A 20,347-nucleotide genomic window follows, 5' to 3' on the forward strand; every position below is an offset into this window, starting at 1 on the left:
TCGCCGGGCTGGACGGGGGGCCGCCGCCCCGCCAGGTGCTGCGGCTGGACGGCGTGGGACCCGCCGAGGTCCGGAGCTTCCTGCGGTGAGTGCGCGGCCGCGGCGGAGCAGCGAGCACCGGCCGCTCTCTACAGCACTGTCCCTCCCTTGTCCCTCCTCTTGTTTTCCCGGTGTTAACACCTGTTTTAAAGCTTTCCCTTTCAAAGCGGTATCTTCGCAGCCTTACTGCAGCGCTTGCAGAGGACTTCCCTGTAACTTACTTATTTTCTTCTGTCTTCGTCCTGTTGCTGACAACGCATGGGTAAACTCTCCACTGTAGGATGGGGTTTTTATGTTATGTAAAGTCTTCATAATAGAACAAGAGAAAATGCAGGAAAAATCCTGAATGTAGCCTTTAAAATTGTCTGTGCCTACTAATACCCTTGTTAGCAAGATTACCTAATGAAAAACAACACAAAAAAAACCACTCCAGTGTCATCTTAAAAGAAAAAAAAAGTTATGGAAGCCTAGGAGGACTTTGTCAAGTTAGATGAAGACACATCAAGAGGATGCATAAACTTAGAAACAGTGTGGTCATTGCTGAACTCCTACTGATCCATGTCCTAGGCCAAATAAAGCACAGCTTTCCTGCCAAACTGGGATCCCAGTGCAATGTGAGCAAGGGCCGGCCTGTTTTCCCATTGCCAGCTATTGGCACGTATCCGTCGTCTCGCTCCAAACCTTCGGTGAGTGCATCGGGGTGTTGGTGGGTGCCGTCACTGAACCTCGCAATCTTCCTTGCCTGTAAGTGCTTTTAATCCTTCTTTCAAAGGAGCAGCGTTTGCTGTTCTCTAGCAAAGCTGTGGTGGTGCCACCTACCTTCCGTAAAACAGAGCTGGTGTCAGAACTGATCGGCACTTTGGGGTATGCACAGGAGCAGAGCGATAGACAGGCACTCTGGGATTTCAGATGAATTCAGGATGTGCCTAGAAAATGTATGCACTGGCGAGGTCTTGAGAGTGTTGGCAAGAGGAAGGGGAAGGTGTTGCAGTTTTAAAGTTTAGCCCCTAAAATATTAACTTAGGCTGACCTCTCCCTATTGCTTTCACTCAATCTCTCATTAGATTTGTAAATAAGGCAGCAGATGGCTAAAAAGATGTATTCAGGGTACTAAAGTTATAAGTATGAAAGAAAATATTTTGAACTGGCAGTAATATCTAAAACACAGAATGATTGCAGTAGAACAGGCTGATAAACAGCATTTGTTAGGGTACTGTCAAAGTTTGGCAGGAGCAAAACAAGCAGTAAGAAACAAAACAGCGTGGGTTTTGTCTCATCTCTTTTTTAACTCCATTATTCAATAATTTCAATTTGGAAATTGGGAAATAATTATTGGGAATAATTATTTTAATTATTTATATACTGTTACATCATGTAAGCACTTAATATGCCTACAGTTCGTTGATACTTGCTTTCAATTTTGTCTGTTTGCTGGAAAGCAAGTAATGGTCCCTGGAGTTCTGCATCTTCTCCAGAAAGCATGGTATTGAAAAACACTTGTACACTCAAAACAGCTCATCTAATTGTAAACCTCTTATCTTTTCAATGTGAGTTTAGAGTCTTCCCATATATTCTAAACTATGTATGAAGTGCATTTTGCAAGATGGTTGGTTTTTCTTAACTTAGTCTTCAGGGCTGTTTAATACTTCAGCTCTTGAATCCTCTAAGGTAGCGTATTTTGTGAAAACGTGTCACAGTGCACTGGAGTTCAGCTACAGTGAGCTGCTCTGAACCAAGGAAAGGAAGCAGCTTTGGTTGATAAGTGCCTAATTTTGTTGTTGGACTGATGACTTCTGCTAATATCAGTAGCTGTTGAATCTCTGTGGTTTCTTACTGTTAAGATGCGAATGAACTGAATCTTCAAAAATCCAAACCAGTGCCTTAAATTGCAGCTTGAGGTTGCCTGAAAGCTAGCCTAGTTCCTGGAGTGTGTGAATCCCCGTGATGAGTCGTAACAAAGACCTGTAGCTACGGTTGAGCTCCCGAGAGAAAGTTGCAGTCTTCCAGTCTTCTATAAAGGTTCTAAGGTTTCTGCTTATAAATACTGTTTCTCTGTAGAACAGAAGTGGAATGCTAGTACAGTATTGAGGAGTCCATCAAAGCTCTAACAAAATCTCATTCCTTTTCCTGTTTGTGCTCAGCTTTTATTTTAGCTTCCCAAGTAAAAAATGATCTTTCCTTGGGGATTTAGGGATATTTTTTTTTTCTCACAGGCTCTATCTGGCATGCATCTCAGTGAGACATACTTCCTTTGGGCCTCTGTCTGTCTTAATCAGGAGAGATGTAGGCTACGTGTCACTTGTGTGCTGAAGGCCATGCAGCTCCTCTTGCTAAACTTCTGAGTATTTTTGAGCAAGATGGAGGACATGATAAACTTCATGCTGATCTCTCTGCATAGCCTCTGCATGAAACAGATGAGCAATGGAGCACTGCTTTGTTTCCCTCCCTATTCTTGAACTGTCTGAGGACATCAGCAAGAAACTGCTGCTCACCAAGAAGTGCAGCATCCCTGTTGTAGACGCTATTCACCCTACATTTTTGCCCAATGAAGCTAATGTAGTATTGACTCTGCCCTACAATAGCATTCTGTCACTCTTCATAACGCAACTACAAAGGGTCAACAGTTGCAAGTATGTCAATGGCAGGAGATGACTGCGCAAGCAGGGTTCTGCAGTCTGCCTCAAGAAGTGAGCAATTTAGCATCCCTGAAAGATAATAGTCTGTCACAGATCATTAGATTGTTAATGTCTTGCCTTTTGAGAGGCAAACTGCTTTTACCATCTTGGTAGGAAAAATATAGCTTGATAAATAAAGATCTAGTTGTTATTGTCTCCTCATACTTGTATTAAAGGGTTCTGATTTGCAGAAGGACAGAGAAGGACCTAATGACAGTCAGATCCAGTTAAAAAGCAATAAATATGCATCAAATACAAAGGAATACAATTGTCATTGTGACGTTTACTGCCACGGGGGTTAATTTGCAGCACCAGCAGTTGATTCAAAGTAGACCAGCTGAGGCTTCGACCGTGTTGTTTGTGTAGTACTGTATCAGCCAGTAGAAGGATGCTACATCTAGCTTAAGTGCATACAAAAACATTCTTGAAGGTAAACTCCTGGACAGCATGATGACAGTAACTTCTTTCTGTAGACTCTATGCATACCTTTCTTTTGTAGAATAAATTTTAGGCTGTAGCAACTGCTATTAATACACCAGATACCCTATAGCATTGTTCTGGTTTCATCTGCCACTTAGTCACACCTCTTGCAGTCTCATTGTTGCTCGTGTCTGTCAGAAGGTGGGATACCTGTTAAAATTACCTGCCATCAGACTGACACTACAGAAGATGATGGCTTAGCTCTGTTTTCAGTTTGACCTTCACTTGCATGTGAGGTTTTTGTAAAGCAGTTGCACCAAATACAACACAACTTGTTCATGAATATTTGTTCTTTAAATACAATTCCCAGTTACAGTTCCATAACATTGGATTACAAAGCAGTGGAAAAGGGAAACATTTCTTTAAACAACTTGTAGGTGAAAATATTCTTACTGATTGCTAGATTGTCGTAGTCCCATTGGATACTGGCTATTTTGGAGGAAACGAACATGATTTCTGCTCATGTACACTGAATTTCTTTATGCTTATGCCTCAGCAATCTTACCTTTAATATCTGGGCTTCTGCACTCCCCTCTAGTGGGTTATGATTGCAGACCACTCTATTTCAGAAGAATAGCATGCCTCCCGTGTTCTTGGAATTTTGTGGGTTATACAGTTTAATATAATCCTTTCCTTTTATCCTCCTGCCTGTTGATGTGGTGTACCCTACCATGTGAGGAGTATCTTCTCTGAGTGACTGATTCATGTAACTTGAAAACAAGTTAACTGCAAAAAGGGCTTCCTGTGGCACTTGCGGGTGCGTTTTACGGCTCACCAACTATCAACTTTCCCGTGCATTAAGACATAAAGGAACCGGCAATGCAGCTGAAAAAAATCATCCCTCACAAAACGAGTGGAATTAACAAACCTAAAAAACTCTGCCCTATAAATATGGGCAACATGGGAAATTTGATGTCACTTGTCTTAAAATTTGTGAAATGATAAATCCTGAATTGCAGAAGATAAAATGCTCTGTAAAGGCTTATCTCCAGTGAACAGTGAAAACTGAGAAAGTTATGAACCAAAGTGTTTATTTCCCAAATTAAGGGATTAAGGAATTTGCTCCTCTGAATAGCTAAGCTGTTCTAACTTAATGGCTTTTGTTCATACAACCATGCTCTCTGGTCGGAGTTTGTTACTACAGCACCAATTTAGTTTGTTGTGGTTATAAACATCAGCTAAGCTAGTCATTGAGAATAATTAGATTTTGTTAAGCAAGGAAGATGGGAGGGAGAGAAATAAGTAAAATGATACATGCAGCTTGTAGTTTAGATTTTATGCTATATCCTGTTGGGGGAAGAGAGCTTTTACCATGATGCTTTGTTTCTTTTGATGAAAACAGGCTTTAAACACCTGCTAAACAATGGCAACCTTATCTCCTTTCCACATACGTAGAAACAATGAATTTGTCTCTTTTTTTTTTTATTGGATTTTTTTTTGATCCATGTTTATATCTAATCTCAATTTCTCAGAGGAAGTTGAGAAGCTAAACTGTCAAGTCGCAGCATATCCGGTATGTGTGTGATATTAACATCTTGCTTTGGAAGACATAGTATCTTAATACCATGGATTTATGCCTCAAGGGGAAAAAAAAAAATCAATTTATGTGAGAAATGGGTAGAAAACTTTCACTGGGACCACGATTGCTTAAGGGCCAGATCCTTCTTCTGCCGAAATGCTTAGCTTTCACAAGAAATCAGAAAATTTAATCAGTATCTGTGTGAGGCAGCAAAGCAGTTGATGTTGCATCTCATGAGAAGAAATTTACTGAAATACTCATCTCAAGAAATCAATTAAGTTAAAAAAACCATCCTGGCTGCAAAAATCAAGCAATTCTTTTAACAAATCTAAAGGGAAATGGAAGACTCTTAAGTGATTAAGGCAGGTTGAAGTTGTGCATGTGACATGCCTAACTTGCACTAACAAAGATTCACTGCTATACGTGTATTGCTGAAATATTTTTGCAAGTCCACCAAGATTAAATGCAGTGTATGAGAGTATTTGTCTGCAGCTGGGTTTGCTAAAGACATCAATGCATTAAAACCATGGCCAGGGAGAGGTTCAGAGACTTCCTGCATTCTCAGTGTTGTCTTTATTAACGGAAGTTAATAGATCTTCATTTTATTTTGGCATTTGTGATAACATATTTAAGTAAAACCGTATAATATGGTATTTTACACATGTACAGAAGATATTTCACTGCTAATCTAGTTACTACATGGAGTTCTGGTATGTGCCATACCAAGTTCTATTGAAAGCAACACACAGCACCTGTACCACTTGGCAAAAAAGGAAAAACATAATTCATTTTGTCGGTTTTCATTAATTGCATTATCCTCTACACTACTAAGTAAGTATCCTGTTTTGGGCATCTGTACTTGTCCCTCTATTCTAAAACTGCCGTAGTATTTTTTTTTTCAGGGCAATTAAACTGATGTACTGTTAAACAGCAGAATTTCCTCTTTTCATTTGTGTCGGACTCTTGTATGACAGCTTCATGCTATCCATAGTGTGGAGAAGCTTCTGATTTTCTGATAGACTTCAGCATTAAAAATCAGCTTGTGTTGCTAGCTGATAGGAAAAAAAAAAAAAAAAAAATCAAGATGGGGGGCAGAATATCCTCTCCCTTGGTATTAATGGCTCTTGTTCGGGCCTGATTTGTAATCTCCTTACTAATGCTCTGCAAATCTGGGCATATACACAACATACCCATAACAACATGTACAAGATTCTGTCTGTTTAAACAGCAAGTGTCTAAGAACTCAAAAGCACTTCTCTAGTGACATCCATGAAGTGTATGTATAACTTTAAGGATAATGTGGGTAAGGAGAAACTGGTGGGTAACTATCAACTCCAGATGGGCTCTCAGTGAAGTGGAAGCTGCTGTAGGGAGCATTTGAAACGTGAATGTCTAATTCATTGCGATTTTCTTCTTTTAAATTTATTTATTTGGGTAACAACCACTTAGAGACAATAGGAAAGGCTGTCTTAACAGCTTTCAGTAAAGTTTGGTGATGATAGTGTTAATTGCAGTAACTTTGGGTGTTCTCAGAAATAACAATCAAAATGGGTTCTTCATGCTTTTCAAGAAGTTTGTAACTTTATAGAATTGTAATCTTCTGCACTTAAACTTACTAAACTAAGGTGTCACATTGAAATGATGCCTATTCAGGAGGTTTGGAACAGTAAAAACTATTCCTATCATAATTCTGCAGTAAGGGTCCTGGTTTCTTACAGCAGCTGTGTTTTAAAGAGATGGTTTTGCATTATCACTAAAACATCTGAGCTTCAAGGTCTGAGCTATGCATTTTGCTGTGGATGAAAGGCTTCCCCAGCTTTTATTTATGCAGGAGAGTGCCATTTGATACTCTGTAGAAGACAGTCTAGAAAACTTCACTCTGCCTTTAGAAACGAGCCTATAAAATAAAGGGTGTTGCCAAGCGAAGTTTGCTATAGCAGGTTTTAGAAAACTGCAGAATCTTCCGTTCTGGAAAGAACATCTGATGAGATTTAACTGAGACAAAGGAAAACTTATAAAAGATGTGCTAAAAACATTATTGCTCCCTGTAAAGCACAATAATGGATGTCTCCATGAGTCTTTCAAAGTAGTAAATTTACAGTCTGTATTAAGCAGGACTGAAATATACAGATATTCTGCTGAGTTTTCAGAAGTAATAAATCTGGACTGTGGCTGGATTTTAAACATTAACTGAAATAATCAAAGTTTCTTGACTTTTTACAGGAAGGATTATTCCTAACAGAATAACTTTTTCAGATCTAGAAACCAGTTACTTAGCTCTGGTTTAACAACGTGCCACTTATACTTGTTTAATTTACAGAGTTCCTAGTTGTGGTAAGGGTGCCATTTTTATTGACTTAAGCCCTAGTGATAATAGAATTGCATTCCTTAGGTTTCTTATGTAGATTATCTGAAAGTGCTCTGAGGATTCCCAAGAGATTGTTGCCTCATTGCCTAGCTTATCAGATTCCCTATGGATATGTTTTTTAGTTACTGGCAGAATGCAAGCAAGAATATTAAAATAGTGAATTTATGGCAAAGCAGCGTATCTGTTGCTGCTAATTTTTATTCTCCCTCCAAGTCAATTTGCACTGTGTTTACATGTTGAATATGCAATAGCTATGCAGCAACAGAAAGGTAAGTAAGTAAAATTCCAGTGCAAATTTAACCTTAACGTGTTATAAATGGCAATTTTCTTTCAACAAACCCTTACTATGCATCTTCCAGCAGTTTTTCACATTCAGTATGTGTTACCAGTTTACTTCTGTAATTGTGGTATTTGCTTACATCCACTGAAGGTGCAGGGGTGAAGTGTGAATGATTGGATTTTGTCTGGTGGTGGCATTGTTTATGTGACTTTAAGTGAAATTTCTTGGGAGAAACTACTTGAAGAGGAAACTTCAGAACACTTCTGTGGAATTTTGAAATCTCTAGGTTAAGTGGGTTTCTACTCTGAATTTCTGTTCGTGAGTCCTACTGCCATAGAGCTGTAAAACACAGATGTTAAGTACTGTAAATATGAAAAGCGATAGATGGCCAAGCCAAGTTCACAGATTAGGAGTTCTGAAAGCACATACAGGTACAACCACCTTTAAAAACCCATGTAAAGAGGGTCCACCGATCTTACTCTTTCAATGTGAAATGTTCTTACTCCTGTCACATGTTTTCCGGGCTTTTGCTTTCAAAATCTAATAAAATGTTAAAATTCCCATTGCCTGCATTCTTGTTTCTTGTCATTCTCTCTTGGTGAGAACCTGTATCACACAGACAAAAAAATTCTCCCTCACTCAGTCCTTTAAATACAGGACTTAAGAAGGAAGATGATTTCTTTGTATGTTTTCTCTGTGCCTTTAAAGGACAGCGTTCAAATAGAATACTCAAATTACTGTGTTCCCAGTATTAACAATAAAGCCTCTTTGCCATGGAATGAGAGACTAAATGCAGATCTGTAAGTACATGTCTGCTAAATCCAAAGTAACTGTAGCTCTTCTGTTAAACTCTGCTAACTTCATCTATATGGTATGAAACCACTGATAAAGCATGTTATCTGTTCATATTGATTTTTTTAAGGCTCCATTAAGTTGCTGGAGTGCAATATCTTTCTATAAATACAAGATCTTCGCAGTCGGAGACTGCAGAGGCTTTGTTAGCCTTTCCAGATCTTGAGCCAAAAATAAGCTAGTGAAACAGATGGGAAAGTGGGAAGCAGGAATGACTATATGCTCTTGGGTAATCTTAACTGCAAATTTTCAAGCACTTCCTTTGAAATTAAAATTTATATGGAGAAGGGATCGAGAGCAGCCCTGAGGAGAGGAACTTGGGGGTGGGTGTTGGCGGATGAGAAGCTCAACATGAGCTGGCAATGTGCACTTGCAGCCCAGAAGGCCAACTGTATGCTGGGTTGCATCAAAAGAAGCATGGCCAGCAGGTCGAGGGAGGTGGTTCTGCCCGCACACCTGGAATATTGTGTCCAGCTCTGGAGTGCCCAACATAAGAAAGACATGGACCTGTTGGAGTGGGTCCAGAGGAGGGCCATGAAGATAAGAGGGTTAAAGCACCTCTCCTATGAAGGCAGGCTGAGAGAGTTGGGGTTGTTCAGCCTGGAGAAAAGAAGGCGCTGGGGAGACCTTATAGTAGCTTTCCAGTATCTGAAGGGGGCCTACAAGAAAGCTGGAGAGGGACCTTTTACAAGGGCCTGTTGTGATAGGACGAGGGGTAATGGCTTCAAGCTGGAAGAGAGTAGATTTAGAATAGATATCAGGAAGAAATTTTCCACCATGAGGGTGGTGAGACACTGGAACAAGTTGCCCAGGGAAGTTGTAGAGGCCCCATCCCTGGAAGTGTTCAAGGCCAGCTTGGATGGGGCTTTGAACAACCTGGTCAAGTGGGAAGTGTCCCTCCCGATGGCAGGGGGCTTGGAACTAGACGATCTTTAAGATCCTTTCCAACCTAAACTATTCTATGATGTCTAATACCATTTGTTTATATCTCTATACCGTTCTTATGGTTTTGTGCTTGTAATCTTGATGTTAGAAGGTTTTTATATTTTTGGGTTTGCGAATTTGATGATATTAAAGGACAATCAAATGCCTTTCCTTGGTCATACTAAGACTTATAAATAGGTCATCTGTCATTACTGATACAGCTTGCCTCTGCTTTTGTCAGTAGATGAGTTATAAGGAGCAGACAAAAGTTTCTTTAATTAAAAAAGCAAAGTGAGAGAGAGAAACTTTTGTTCCTTTTAACCCGATATTATTACATTTTACTTGTAATGCTTGTGTATGCTTTTTCAAGCATTGCAGAAATAAGTTTTCCACAGATTTTAAAAAGGATTTTTTTATTATTATTAAGCACTGTAGAGTCCAGCTTTTGTTTTCTGGTCATGAACTTTGTTAGACAAAAAAATGTCATTTCTTGTTTGTTTGTTTCGATCAATTAAAAAATTACAGGAGTAAACTTAGTGTCATCTTCTAGGCTTATGTATTCATCTGATAAAAATCTTAAAGAGGCTGAGGAGCTGGCTATGATGAAAAAAGCATGGGAACCCAAATTAATACGTGAAAACAACATTGCTACTCTTCGGAACACTGAAACAAATGTAAATTGTCTTGGAGATGGCAAAGGAACACCTGTTGATCAGAATACTCCAAGTGGAGCTGTGCAGAAAGAAGTTGCTTCTTCATCTTGTATTGAAGAGGAAATTCCAGATGTAGTCGTTGATGCAGAAAGTAACAATGTCCCTGCAGGTAGGTTTGGAATTTTCCTTTTGTTTGTTTATTTTATTTTCTTTTAAATAATTATCTAAAGACTTATATAGATGTAAAAATGCAGGCAAAGATTAAAGGCATTGTTATAACACAGCTTACATGGATATTCTTTGCTATGATGTACCTCATTCTCTCACACTGTGAAAAAATGAATTGCTGCAGAAGTTTGGCAAGAGGACTTCTCAGCCAATGTGTAGCATAACAAATCTGACAGCATTTGCCAGGCATCGGGCGTGTTCATCAGCATTGTGTCCCGTCTTTTCTCTCTAATACAGCAAATTTGAGTCCTTACCATGTGGGATTTCCACAGAGCAGAATCTCTCCATTCCTTTCCTTTTCCAGCAAATTTTGCTAGTTCCACTGTTGTTTTATGAGGATTTTGGAATCCTCCCTACAACAACTGTGAATGAAATAACGCGAGGAAATGTGTAACTGCATCTACAACAGAGGTGTTGCCTGCTACAGCTGTGTCAGTAAGACAGGATCAAGCAACAAATCTGTTCAGGCAGAAGCTTGTAGCGCTGCATGACCCTGAACTTCTTCAGAGTCTACTTTTCTTTAATGCAGAGGTATCAGATGTCTGTAGAAAAAAATGAACTGGCTACATAATCTTAAGATGGAGTAACTGTAGCACTTCTTACTTAGATATCAAATATGAAGCATTGGTGAAATTTCCTATATCTCAAAACAAGAAGTAAATTGCAAGATCTGGAAAACCTTTCAAGGAAAATTCTAGCTTGAATATGCAATATTAAAAACTTTTATTATGTCAGATTCTTCTTTTCAAATATTTTAAGTTGTCTGTGTACTGTCAATACTCTAGTCTACACTGGACAAAGTGAAAATAGCTATTTCTCCCCATCTGCAGGTAATTCCAAACTAGAAACTGCATCTGTGTTAGGAGAAGACTTAATGATGCTCTACAAGAAGTGCTGTTGTCCAGATATTAATATTTGCATAGAAGGCAAAGATTTTCAAGCTCACAGGTACATAAGTATTTACTGTAAAGTTTTTCAACAAAAATCCTGCTAGTATAAAATCTATAGTTATTGCTGGTGTTGTTACCTAGCTGCAAACTGTTATAGTTTTTAGGTCTTATGTGTGAAGTGGCCATACTTTGATACTATTGAAAATTATTTCTCTCATTAATGACAACTATTGTGAAAACAAATGCATTTTTAGCATTTTCAAGATTGCCATTGTAAACTCATACAATGAGTATATACTCATGTATAAGCACCCTGTATGTTTTCCTTGCTAACTTTTTTTAAACAATCTGTGCTCTCTGAAGAAAATGACAAATCTATTAACAAACTATTTAGCTATTAATGCTGAATAAAATTACCATACAGGTACAAAATTTCTGGAGTAGTAATTTTTTTTTTCTGCTCTTCAGAACCTGTGCATACAGAATGTGATTTTTACTTTCATTACTTCAGTCATGTAGATGTAAAGATTGTCAGCAGCCTTTATTAGAGCTAAAGTCCAAGACCTTTGACTTATTTGACTTCTGTAGCTTGGGAAAGCAAATTAAAGTGTCAGTACAATTCCTTGCACCTTTGATATGAGTCTGTTTGCACTTGAGATAGCAAACTAGACAGCCTGTATTTTGTTCCCTTTGAATATATAAATAACAGAGAGATTATAAAAAACCTCCTCTATTTTTAGAATTTTCTCATCACAAAACCAGTGGGGGGTTTGTATTACTGACATGGCAAATATCTTTGATACGTCAAAGATATCAGAAATCAAATATCAGAAGATACGTCGTAATAGGGGGAAGAGAGGGAGTATTTTATTTTTTTGTAATAATAGAATTAGGATATATACTAAATTTCCAGAATGTAGTGTAGTTAGCCATGCTTTTTTTCTTCTGGTATGCACTATTAGAAGACGTTCTCAGGTTCATAACTTTGAGAAACAAATATTTTAATGCAAAAAGAAAGTCAACAAAAAGATTCCATCAGCAGATCTTCATTAATTTAGTCCACTTACTGCCTGGAGCAGTGTATCTAGTCTGACCAGCATCAAAAAAATATAGCAGTAAATCATAGAGAAAACAAGGATATTCTGAAACAGGCAGAAGACTTGCTTGTTTTAGTACTGCATCAGGCAAACAGTAGGAGTGAATAAGGAAAATCTAACTTTGGTTATAATTGTGGTGAAAGCACCAGTATGATTGATTTATTTGAAGGGTTTGTTTTTTTTTTTAAGTTCTGAAATACGAGATAGTTTAAGCCCCCACCGTCTCCCACCCACTTGTCTTAGCATTCCTTATTTTCTCATGAAGTCCCATGAACTTCCAATAGACTTCACAGTGTGAGCAGCAGTGCTCTGAGAGAGTTGCCAAGTTACATCTTCCTCGTGCTGTGTTGTATTCTTATAGAGCTCTGAGTGGAGCAAGTCAATTTGTTCAGTAATAAACTTGGGGCACAAACCGTGACAGTAGGAAAGCACAGATAAATTTACTTCAAATTGATTTGGTATCTCCACAGATTTTATAAGTTAAAATGTCATCACTGTATATTTAGGTAGTGCATACTTGTCCATAGTCTACTGAGTAGCCGTCTTATTTAAAATGAGTCTTTGAAATATGCACTTCAACTATGCCCTTGCAGTTGATCTAGCCCTTTTCATTACTAAAATTTATTTGGAAGAGGCTGAAAAAATCAGAGATAGTGTATTTCCTATCTCCATGATATTGTGTTATTGTATCTTATAAAAACAAGGTCATGTGTGTATTCAGAAATTCAAATGCTCAAAGTTGTGATGTAGTACCCCTTTACCTGTGGACATATTTCACTGAGATATGAAGCATTCTGTAAAATTATCCATTATTATTATTATTATTATTATTATTATTATTATTATTATTATTATTATTATTATTATTATTATTGGATGAATCATAGGAGGAATGCGCGAGAAATTCCTAATTTAAAGTATTGAGACTTCTGAAGCAGGAGGAGGGAAGAGAGATGAGAGATTCCAGAATATATAATGATGAGAAAAGCAACCATAAATAGCATTCTTCTTACTTCTTCCTACGCAAATTCAGAGCGCTCTGAAACATTTTAAGAGCCAACAAATACATGTAAAAGAAAGGATTCTCACGCCTAATATAACACTTTGCTTTTTCTGCCACAGGAAATACACGACATTAAGTAATGCTATAAATAATAGGAAGCTTCGTAAGTGTCAGGAAAAAATTGTATATACGAGAATATTATCTACGGCTGCAGTAGCCCAGATAAGCTATATAAAGATATATATACACACAGTGTAACTGGTGTAAATCTGGAAGGCTGAAATCATAAAGCAGTTTTCATCCACTGTCTTCCTTTTTGCCCCTCCACTTCCACCTTAAGAAGTTCCTGTTGCAAAGGTCTTCTCATCTGTTTTGTTAAAGACTGTGATACTGGTGGAGATACTGAGCTACACAGACTACTGGTCTGGGGTTTCTTTATTGTCTTTGGAAGTAGTAGTAAATCGAATTAGCTCCTTTATGGACAGTTATGACTTTTGAATAACCGATGGTAATAAGTCTAAAAAGAAGTAATTGATAGCTCTTCTCAAATAGTGCTGGAAACATGCATCATATTGTTCTATCATATGCTAGTATCAAGTTTGTTTGACTTTTAGGACGTGCTGGTAGGTGGCCAGCCAATTTCGGGTAAGAGAGGTTTTATACTTCTTTTTTCATTTTAATCATTACACATTTTGTAGTATAAAAAGAATTTAAGAAATTCGGGATGTAATTATTTGGTTAAAATGGGGCTGTATAAACAAGGTTATTTACTGTTATTTGGTAAATAAAACAGAAGAAATAAATCTGCAATCTTATATTATATAAAAGGAAAACGCTTGTTGTACTAACATCCTGTATGAATATCAAAGTCATACTAGGAACAAGCTTTAACTGAGAAATGTAGAATACTGTTTTTTTCTTTAGCATATTTTGAAATTCCAAACATAGTAGAAGAAAAGGCATGCAGTACACAGATGACACCTTAATGCATAAAGGGCAAAGATTTAAGTCAACGTTATCAAAGAGTCTCATAATAAATATTTGTATCTAGTGAAATAATGTTTACTTTTTCTCTCTCAGGGCCATTTTATGTGCCAGGTCTAGTTACTTTGCTGCTATGCTGAGTGGAAGTTGGGCTGAAAGCTCCCAAGAGCACATCACTCTTCAAGGGTAAGTGTTGTCTTTGCAAGTCGTGTGGGAGCAAAGGTACGCAATTTAAAATCACTGCAAATATGTAACAACTGTGCTGTGTATAGAGCACTGAAGATTAATCTGCCTTGACACTTTTCTTCAACCTGATATATTTCCTGAGCGCTGTTTTGACTTCAGTATGAAACGGAGTGTAGTGTATTTGTTAATACTATCAGATGGTTCAGGGAAGAAGTCTTTTTCATCAGCAGAGGAGTACTAATCCTTTTTTGTAGAGTATGTTTTAGTATTCACAGTCTGTTTTACAATTCTCTCACTTCATGTTGTACATGTTATGAGAAGTAGTATAAATGTCTCAACAGTGTAATTTATTTTCATACCTATTTGTACAAGAGTATGCTTACAATGTAAAGAGAAATAAACATTACATTTCTTAACTAGTGTTTAATAATGATATTTCAGCATCATACACAAAAACCATTTTGACCAGTGTGCTTGTCCACAATGGCTTTCTGTGTGAGAACCGAAAATAATGGAACTGTCAGTGTAGGATGAACACTTAAGACTTTGTAGATAGACTGGGGACTGCCAGGTTAGTTCTTTTCGGTATCAGAAAAATCAATTGAAATATATTACATTTTCTTTTAAAGCAAATTAATACATAATAATAATTACACTAATACTTGTACATGTTAGCTTTGTGAGTTCAGGCATGATGTTGGCTGACTCAGCTTTCTTCAGGGAGAACTGTGTACCTTAAAGTGTTGCGAAATATAATTGCTTTGTGTTCATATAAAATTGCTTGGCCAAGTGATACTTTCTTATATTTTCATAATTTTAGTTTTCTGTCAGTGTAATAATATTGCTGCAAAATCAGGAAAGTTATCTGTTGATTTAGTTATAGCTTCCTAATTCTTACAAAACCATACACTTTTAATTTAATAGATTCCTTATCTTTCATGCTATACATAGTATGTTTTAGAGGCTGATAATCAACAATGACTCTGGCATTTATACTTCTCTCCCTGTAATTGATTTCTATATGGCTAAGAAATTTTCATCCCTATTTTTCAGTAGACGCTTTCTCCAGAGAACTACTTAGTCTTTATATGAGTATATTCTCATGCCAGTGTCTCATAATTTCTGTTATTAAGAACCATATCCATTTATTTTACCTTCTCTAGTTCAGTTTTCTGCTTGGTGCAGATTTCCGTGCTGTCTTTTTAAACACTTATAAATAAAGTACATATGGCTTATTCTGAAATAATAAAAATTCTGCCTAAGATAACAGCTGTCAAGACTGTGGGGGAAACTCTTTCTTGCTGATTTTATGGCTATTATGCGTACTAATACGTAGAAAGACAACTGTGTTGATTTTGCTTCTTGGAGTGTTGCAACCTTTTTTTTTCTTTTCTTTTTAGTCATCAATGTCTGTTGCTTAAACATGTCTAATGTTTTAAAGTGTCTTAGCTCAATCTGCATGACTATATTCTATTTATACTAATGTACACAGCACTTGTGGATTCTGAAGAGTGCATACCGAGAGGTACATAAGTACAATAATGTATCGTTCAGGAGATCGTGTCCACCATTTAAAATAGGCATTCTCTGCCTTTCCCTGTTACGGTGCTAGGACAATGCAAGGATGCAAACACAACTCTGTGTAGAAATTCCATATTTCTTAATCTGAATCTAGGCATAAAGACTTTCTAAATATTTTGAGATGCAACATTCCTACTTAGTGTTGTAGTAAAACTATTAAATGTATTTTTATTGTGGGAAAAGCTTAAATATATTCCTAAAATCAAGAATTCAAAATAATTTTTATAATACAATTTTTAAATATATAGTTGCTTAATAATTGACTTATTACTAGTAAAGAGCTTGGAGATGACCAAAAAAAATCCCTTCTGCATATTTTCAGTGTAAATAATCTAGATACTAGTATTAGTCTCTTTATGACTTAATTTCAAAGATTTAAAGTATTACAAAGTTTCACCAAGACTACTGAGTAGCAACATTCACCCAAAATATAGTCCATTTAGGTATTCTTACATTGCAGCAATCTTGAAAATAGCCTTAATTTTATCAGACTACTTACCTTCCATTCACAGAACAGCTGGATGATGTCTCAGCCTTTTGACCAACTTCCTTTGGCTAAGAAATGTGGTGGGGTTTATTCTGGACATGTCTTTACTTGTATTTTTTTTTCTTTCTTCCTTTTGCAGCATAAGCCATGTAGAAATGAGTGTCATCTTGCATTTTATATATGGAGGTGTTCTGGACTTCCCAGACAAAGTTGATGTTGGGTACATGTCAACTTTTATTATTTTTAATTGTAGTTTGTGCTTGTTCTATATTTTCTCAGTTAAGTGTCAAAATGAAAGTTCTTCATGTAGTATAAATAAGACAAAGATGTCAAATCTAATGATCGTTACACCTAAACTTACTTGAGGAAATTCTAAAAATAAAGCTGTTGAAGAAATCTTGTTTATTTGGCAGCTACTAGAAAAGGTGAGGCAGACATTTTTGGAATATTATATAAGGAGAATGGAAAAAGGAGGGTGTTTTATACCAAAATAATTCCCAATTTGCCTGTACCTTCCTTTAGTTTTCAGAATAATATGTACAGTGTGTGATAATATTTAAGTTAATATTTGGAATTTATTTTTAAATAATCAACTGAGTTGATGCAAAGGCCAAGTAGTTAGTGTTAGATCCATAAAATATGATATACAGCAAACAATGTAAATGTTGGCATTTTCTTCTGGGATAGTTTTTAATCAATTTTATACAGAATCCTGAATTAGTGAAGTAAGTTCTGAAATGTGTGAATTATTCCCTGAAACCACTTATACATTAGCTGCTGAACTCTGCCACCAAATACTAAAACCCTACAATTTCCAACTTCTTAATGCTAGAAATTGTTGTTCAAAGCATATCTATCTGAAATAAAAGTATGGAATTCTTTAAAATATTCCCCGATGTCAATGTTTAGGTAATGGATTGATATAGAAAATAAAACTATGGTACTGATTATTATGTAAAATATTTAATAGTTTGCTCACTGTGCCTTTTAGCATTTCGAAGGAACATAATTCTCAGATACAATGTAATCAATAACATTTTATGTAATCCTGTAATCTTTGGGAAAAAAACCTACAAAATGCCAAAAGTCTGCTGGCACAGATCTCTCTTTCGCTTGCTACCCTGAAAATAGAGAAATTGAGAGTCTTCTAAACAGTCTCTCAGCCAGTGGCTGAGGCTTGCTTTTATATAGACTGGACCCACTGGTTGGGAGATTGTTATTAGGTCAATACATGTTCCTGTTCGAAGATTATTCTTTGGCAAATTTCACACTTGGTTATCAGTCTGTTTCTACAGTAAATTCTGCTGGAACAAAGAGGTGAAATTAGCATGTAAATTGTCTTGTATGCAAAATGCATACATGAAAATGAGTTTTTTTGATTCCTGTTGCAACTGCTTTCTCTTTAGTCGCATGTTGGGCATTGCAGATATGTATGGGCTAGATGGGCTGAAAGAAGTGGCTATCTACATTTTGAAAAGAGATTACTGCAATTTTTTCCAAAAGGTATGTCAGTTCTCATGCTATTTTGTGAACTGTAAAGTCTAAGAAGAATTTTCATTCTATTACTTACACATCATATTGACGAGATACTTAACTGTGTGGTCAAGGTGTTAGCTTAAGTCAACAGACCCTATTCTTATGTGTAAATCTGCTAAATTCGCTGGGATTGGTGATGGGAGTAAGGCCTGTGGTATCATCCACCCATTTATAGAAGCTTGTAAACCACAAGTGATGAAAACCAGTAATCCACATGATCAATTCAATATATGCTTAAGAGTATCATTTAATACATTCCATTGTATATGTAATTGTTCTTAACAGGAATATGGAAATAATATATATTTGCATATCAGATTTCATGGTCATGTATTTAGAAAATATTTCTGTTCAATTAAAATTAATTTAAAAACAAACAACTGCTTCCAGTCAAGCATTTTCATGCATTAAGCTCACTAGGCTGAATACTACTTTATTGACGTGTGTGGAAGCAGATGACTTCCCTATTCTGCGTAAAGGCAAACAAACTTAAATATCACAGTACCTAACAGTACTCCTGTTTGAACTGAAGGTTTTGTAATTCTGTACAGTTTCTGTAAGTCAGAATGTATAATAATTGTGATAATTTTCTATCAACTCTAGCCTGTTCCTGGAAAACAGCAACCTGTGCTAGAATGCATGGCTATTGCTCATTCAGTGGGAGCGGAAAGCCTATATGCTGCTTGCATGAAGTAAGTAAAATAAAATAAATTATGGTTTATGTTTTTCATTCCTCTGCTTTCTGTTGCAATTATGTTACTTTGCAAGATTTGGTTTATTTTGGCATACAAAATGTTCATATTTTAAGCATTTTTTTCTTCACAATACTTTAGAATTATCACTGATGCTAACAAGTGAAGATAGAACACTTATCTTCCTTATCTAAGAAAGGCTCTTCTTTTCAACAGATGGGTAGGAAAACATTTTGCAAAATGTTTGTCAGAGAGAAGCTTTGCCAGTTTACCTACTGAACTTCAAAACAACTGTCTTGTTATGTTGATTAACTCTTTGGTAAGTAGTATATAGTGTGCTTTATATAAAAATAGAGCAATGTAAATTCCTTCTTTCTTTAGCGGTGCAGTGTAATTTAAGGGATAATAAATATAGTATTCTGAATCTGTAGTACACTTAAACTATGTAAAAATTTCCCATTAAAATAACAATTTAAAAACAGATTTTGATGTGTAGATGTCATTGTTATGCTTCATGGCACACAGTCTAGTGATAATCACATCCAAGTCCAGCATAATAATTCAAAATAAATTTATGAAACACAGCTGTAACATCATAGCACCACATTATGTATTCAGATAGTGAAGAACAGCAAATTGCTATATCGATTTCTGTGTTAGGTGGCAGCATACATTTTTTGTGATGGCCTTTTCCTCTTTGCCTATATTCTAATTTGGAAAAAATGTATGTTTTTTCAGACTTTAGGTGATCATTGGCTATCAGTGTCCACAAGCCATTTGTTTACAGGCAAGCTGACATTTCAAAAATAAAGTAACAGTATAGTATACATATCTTCTACTTCTCAGATAAGAGTACTGAATTGGTCCCCCCAGAGGTCAGCATTCATTTTTTTGTGGCACATATTTACATTGTTCCAATTTAGATCTGCCTAAACTTAAATACTTTCTAATTGTGTTTCTGTTTAAAACTACCCTCAGAGCTGACTTAAAAGCAACTGATTTGAGCTAGACCTGTTAACAGGAATTTGGTCTAGTAATTAGCCTGTAAATACACAGAATTGTAACAGATATAAAGAGTAGGTAGAAGAGCTAAAGCTAAACCTGTACAGCTGCTGCCAAGCATATATGTGACTGTGTATGTATGTGGCTGTAATGTGGATTGGCATATACAAAGTTTAATCTAGGTAGCTCAGGTAACATTCACAGGAGGATTTTGGTTCTAGCACACACCAGACAGCTACATGATGTCTTACACATCTCATGCTTATGTCCTTGTCCCCATGTTACTGTTGTTACCCAATCTAAATAGCTCAGGTATGGCTACCCACACTGCCAAACATACCCCTAGTTCAAGAGAAGCACTCTTAAATGGTTCTGGACAAGAACTGCACTTTGCTGAAAGGGCTGCGAAGGCTTCTTGGGACTGTTTTTTTTCAGGAGCTCTTTGATGTGAAGTACTTACCCCATCAAGCACTGAGGCCAGCAGGTCAGCTGTGAGTGGCGGCTACTACTGCATATTCTGGAGAAAGCCTGAAAAACAAGAGATTTCAGAGCTATGTGGCTGTACCAAGAGAAGCTAGAGAGTATCCAAAGTTATAAAACCCAAACAGTCCTTCTACCAGAATGCATAATTTCTAACAGAAAAAAGACAGTAGATATAGCTCTTAAGATTCTAGGTGTTGTGCCACTATATTAGATCAGAATACTCAGTTGTTCCTAGGATATATATATAGCTTTGTATGTTATATACATAGCTTTGTATGTTATATATTGTATAAATATTTGAGAAGTTTTAAGGAAGTTTTTATGGATTATAGATCAGTTAATTCTGATCTACAGGTGTTCATCGTTGCACCACCATCCACCCATCTCC

The 20,347-nt window shown here is 36.6% G+C and overlaps 1 protein-coding gene across 1 annotated transcript in view; it reads left to right on the top strand.

The window, feature by feature from the left end:
• Nucleotides 1-9,736: 9,736 nt before the first annotated feature.
• The window catches only part of LOC104286171 (uncharacterized protein KIAA1107-like), a 25,974-nt gene continuing 15,363 nt past the window's right edge, over nucleotides 9,737-20,347 (top strand). Inside the window, exons 1-7 of the mRNA XM_009884738.1 lie at nucleotides 9,737-9,959; nucleotides 10,849-10,966; nucleotides 14,089-14,178; nucleotides 16,386-16,466; nucleotides 17,653-17,749; nucleotides 18,386-18,474; nucleotides 18,691-18,793. Coding sequence (XP_009883040.1) covers nucleotides 9,737-9,959; nucleotides 10,849-10,966; nucleotides 14,089-14,178; nucleotides 16,386-16,466; nucleotides 17,653-17,749; nucleotides 18,386-18,474; nucleotides 18,691-18,793 — 801 coding nt within the window. The remainder of the gene's footprint in view (nucleotides 9,960-10,848; nucleotides 10,967-14,088; nucleotides 14,179-16,385; nucleotides 16,467-17,652; nucleotides 17,750-18,385; nucleotides 18,475-18,690; nucleotides 18,794-20,347) is intronic.

Source organism: Charadrius vociferus, unplaced genomic scaffold (genome assembly GCF_000708025.1).
Source record: "Charadrius vociferus isolate BGI_N301 unplaced genomic scaffold, ASM70802v2 scaffold163, whole genome shotgun sequence".
NCBI lineage: Eukaryota > Metazoa > Chordata > Aves > Charadriiformes > Charadriidae > Charadrius > Charadrius vociferus.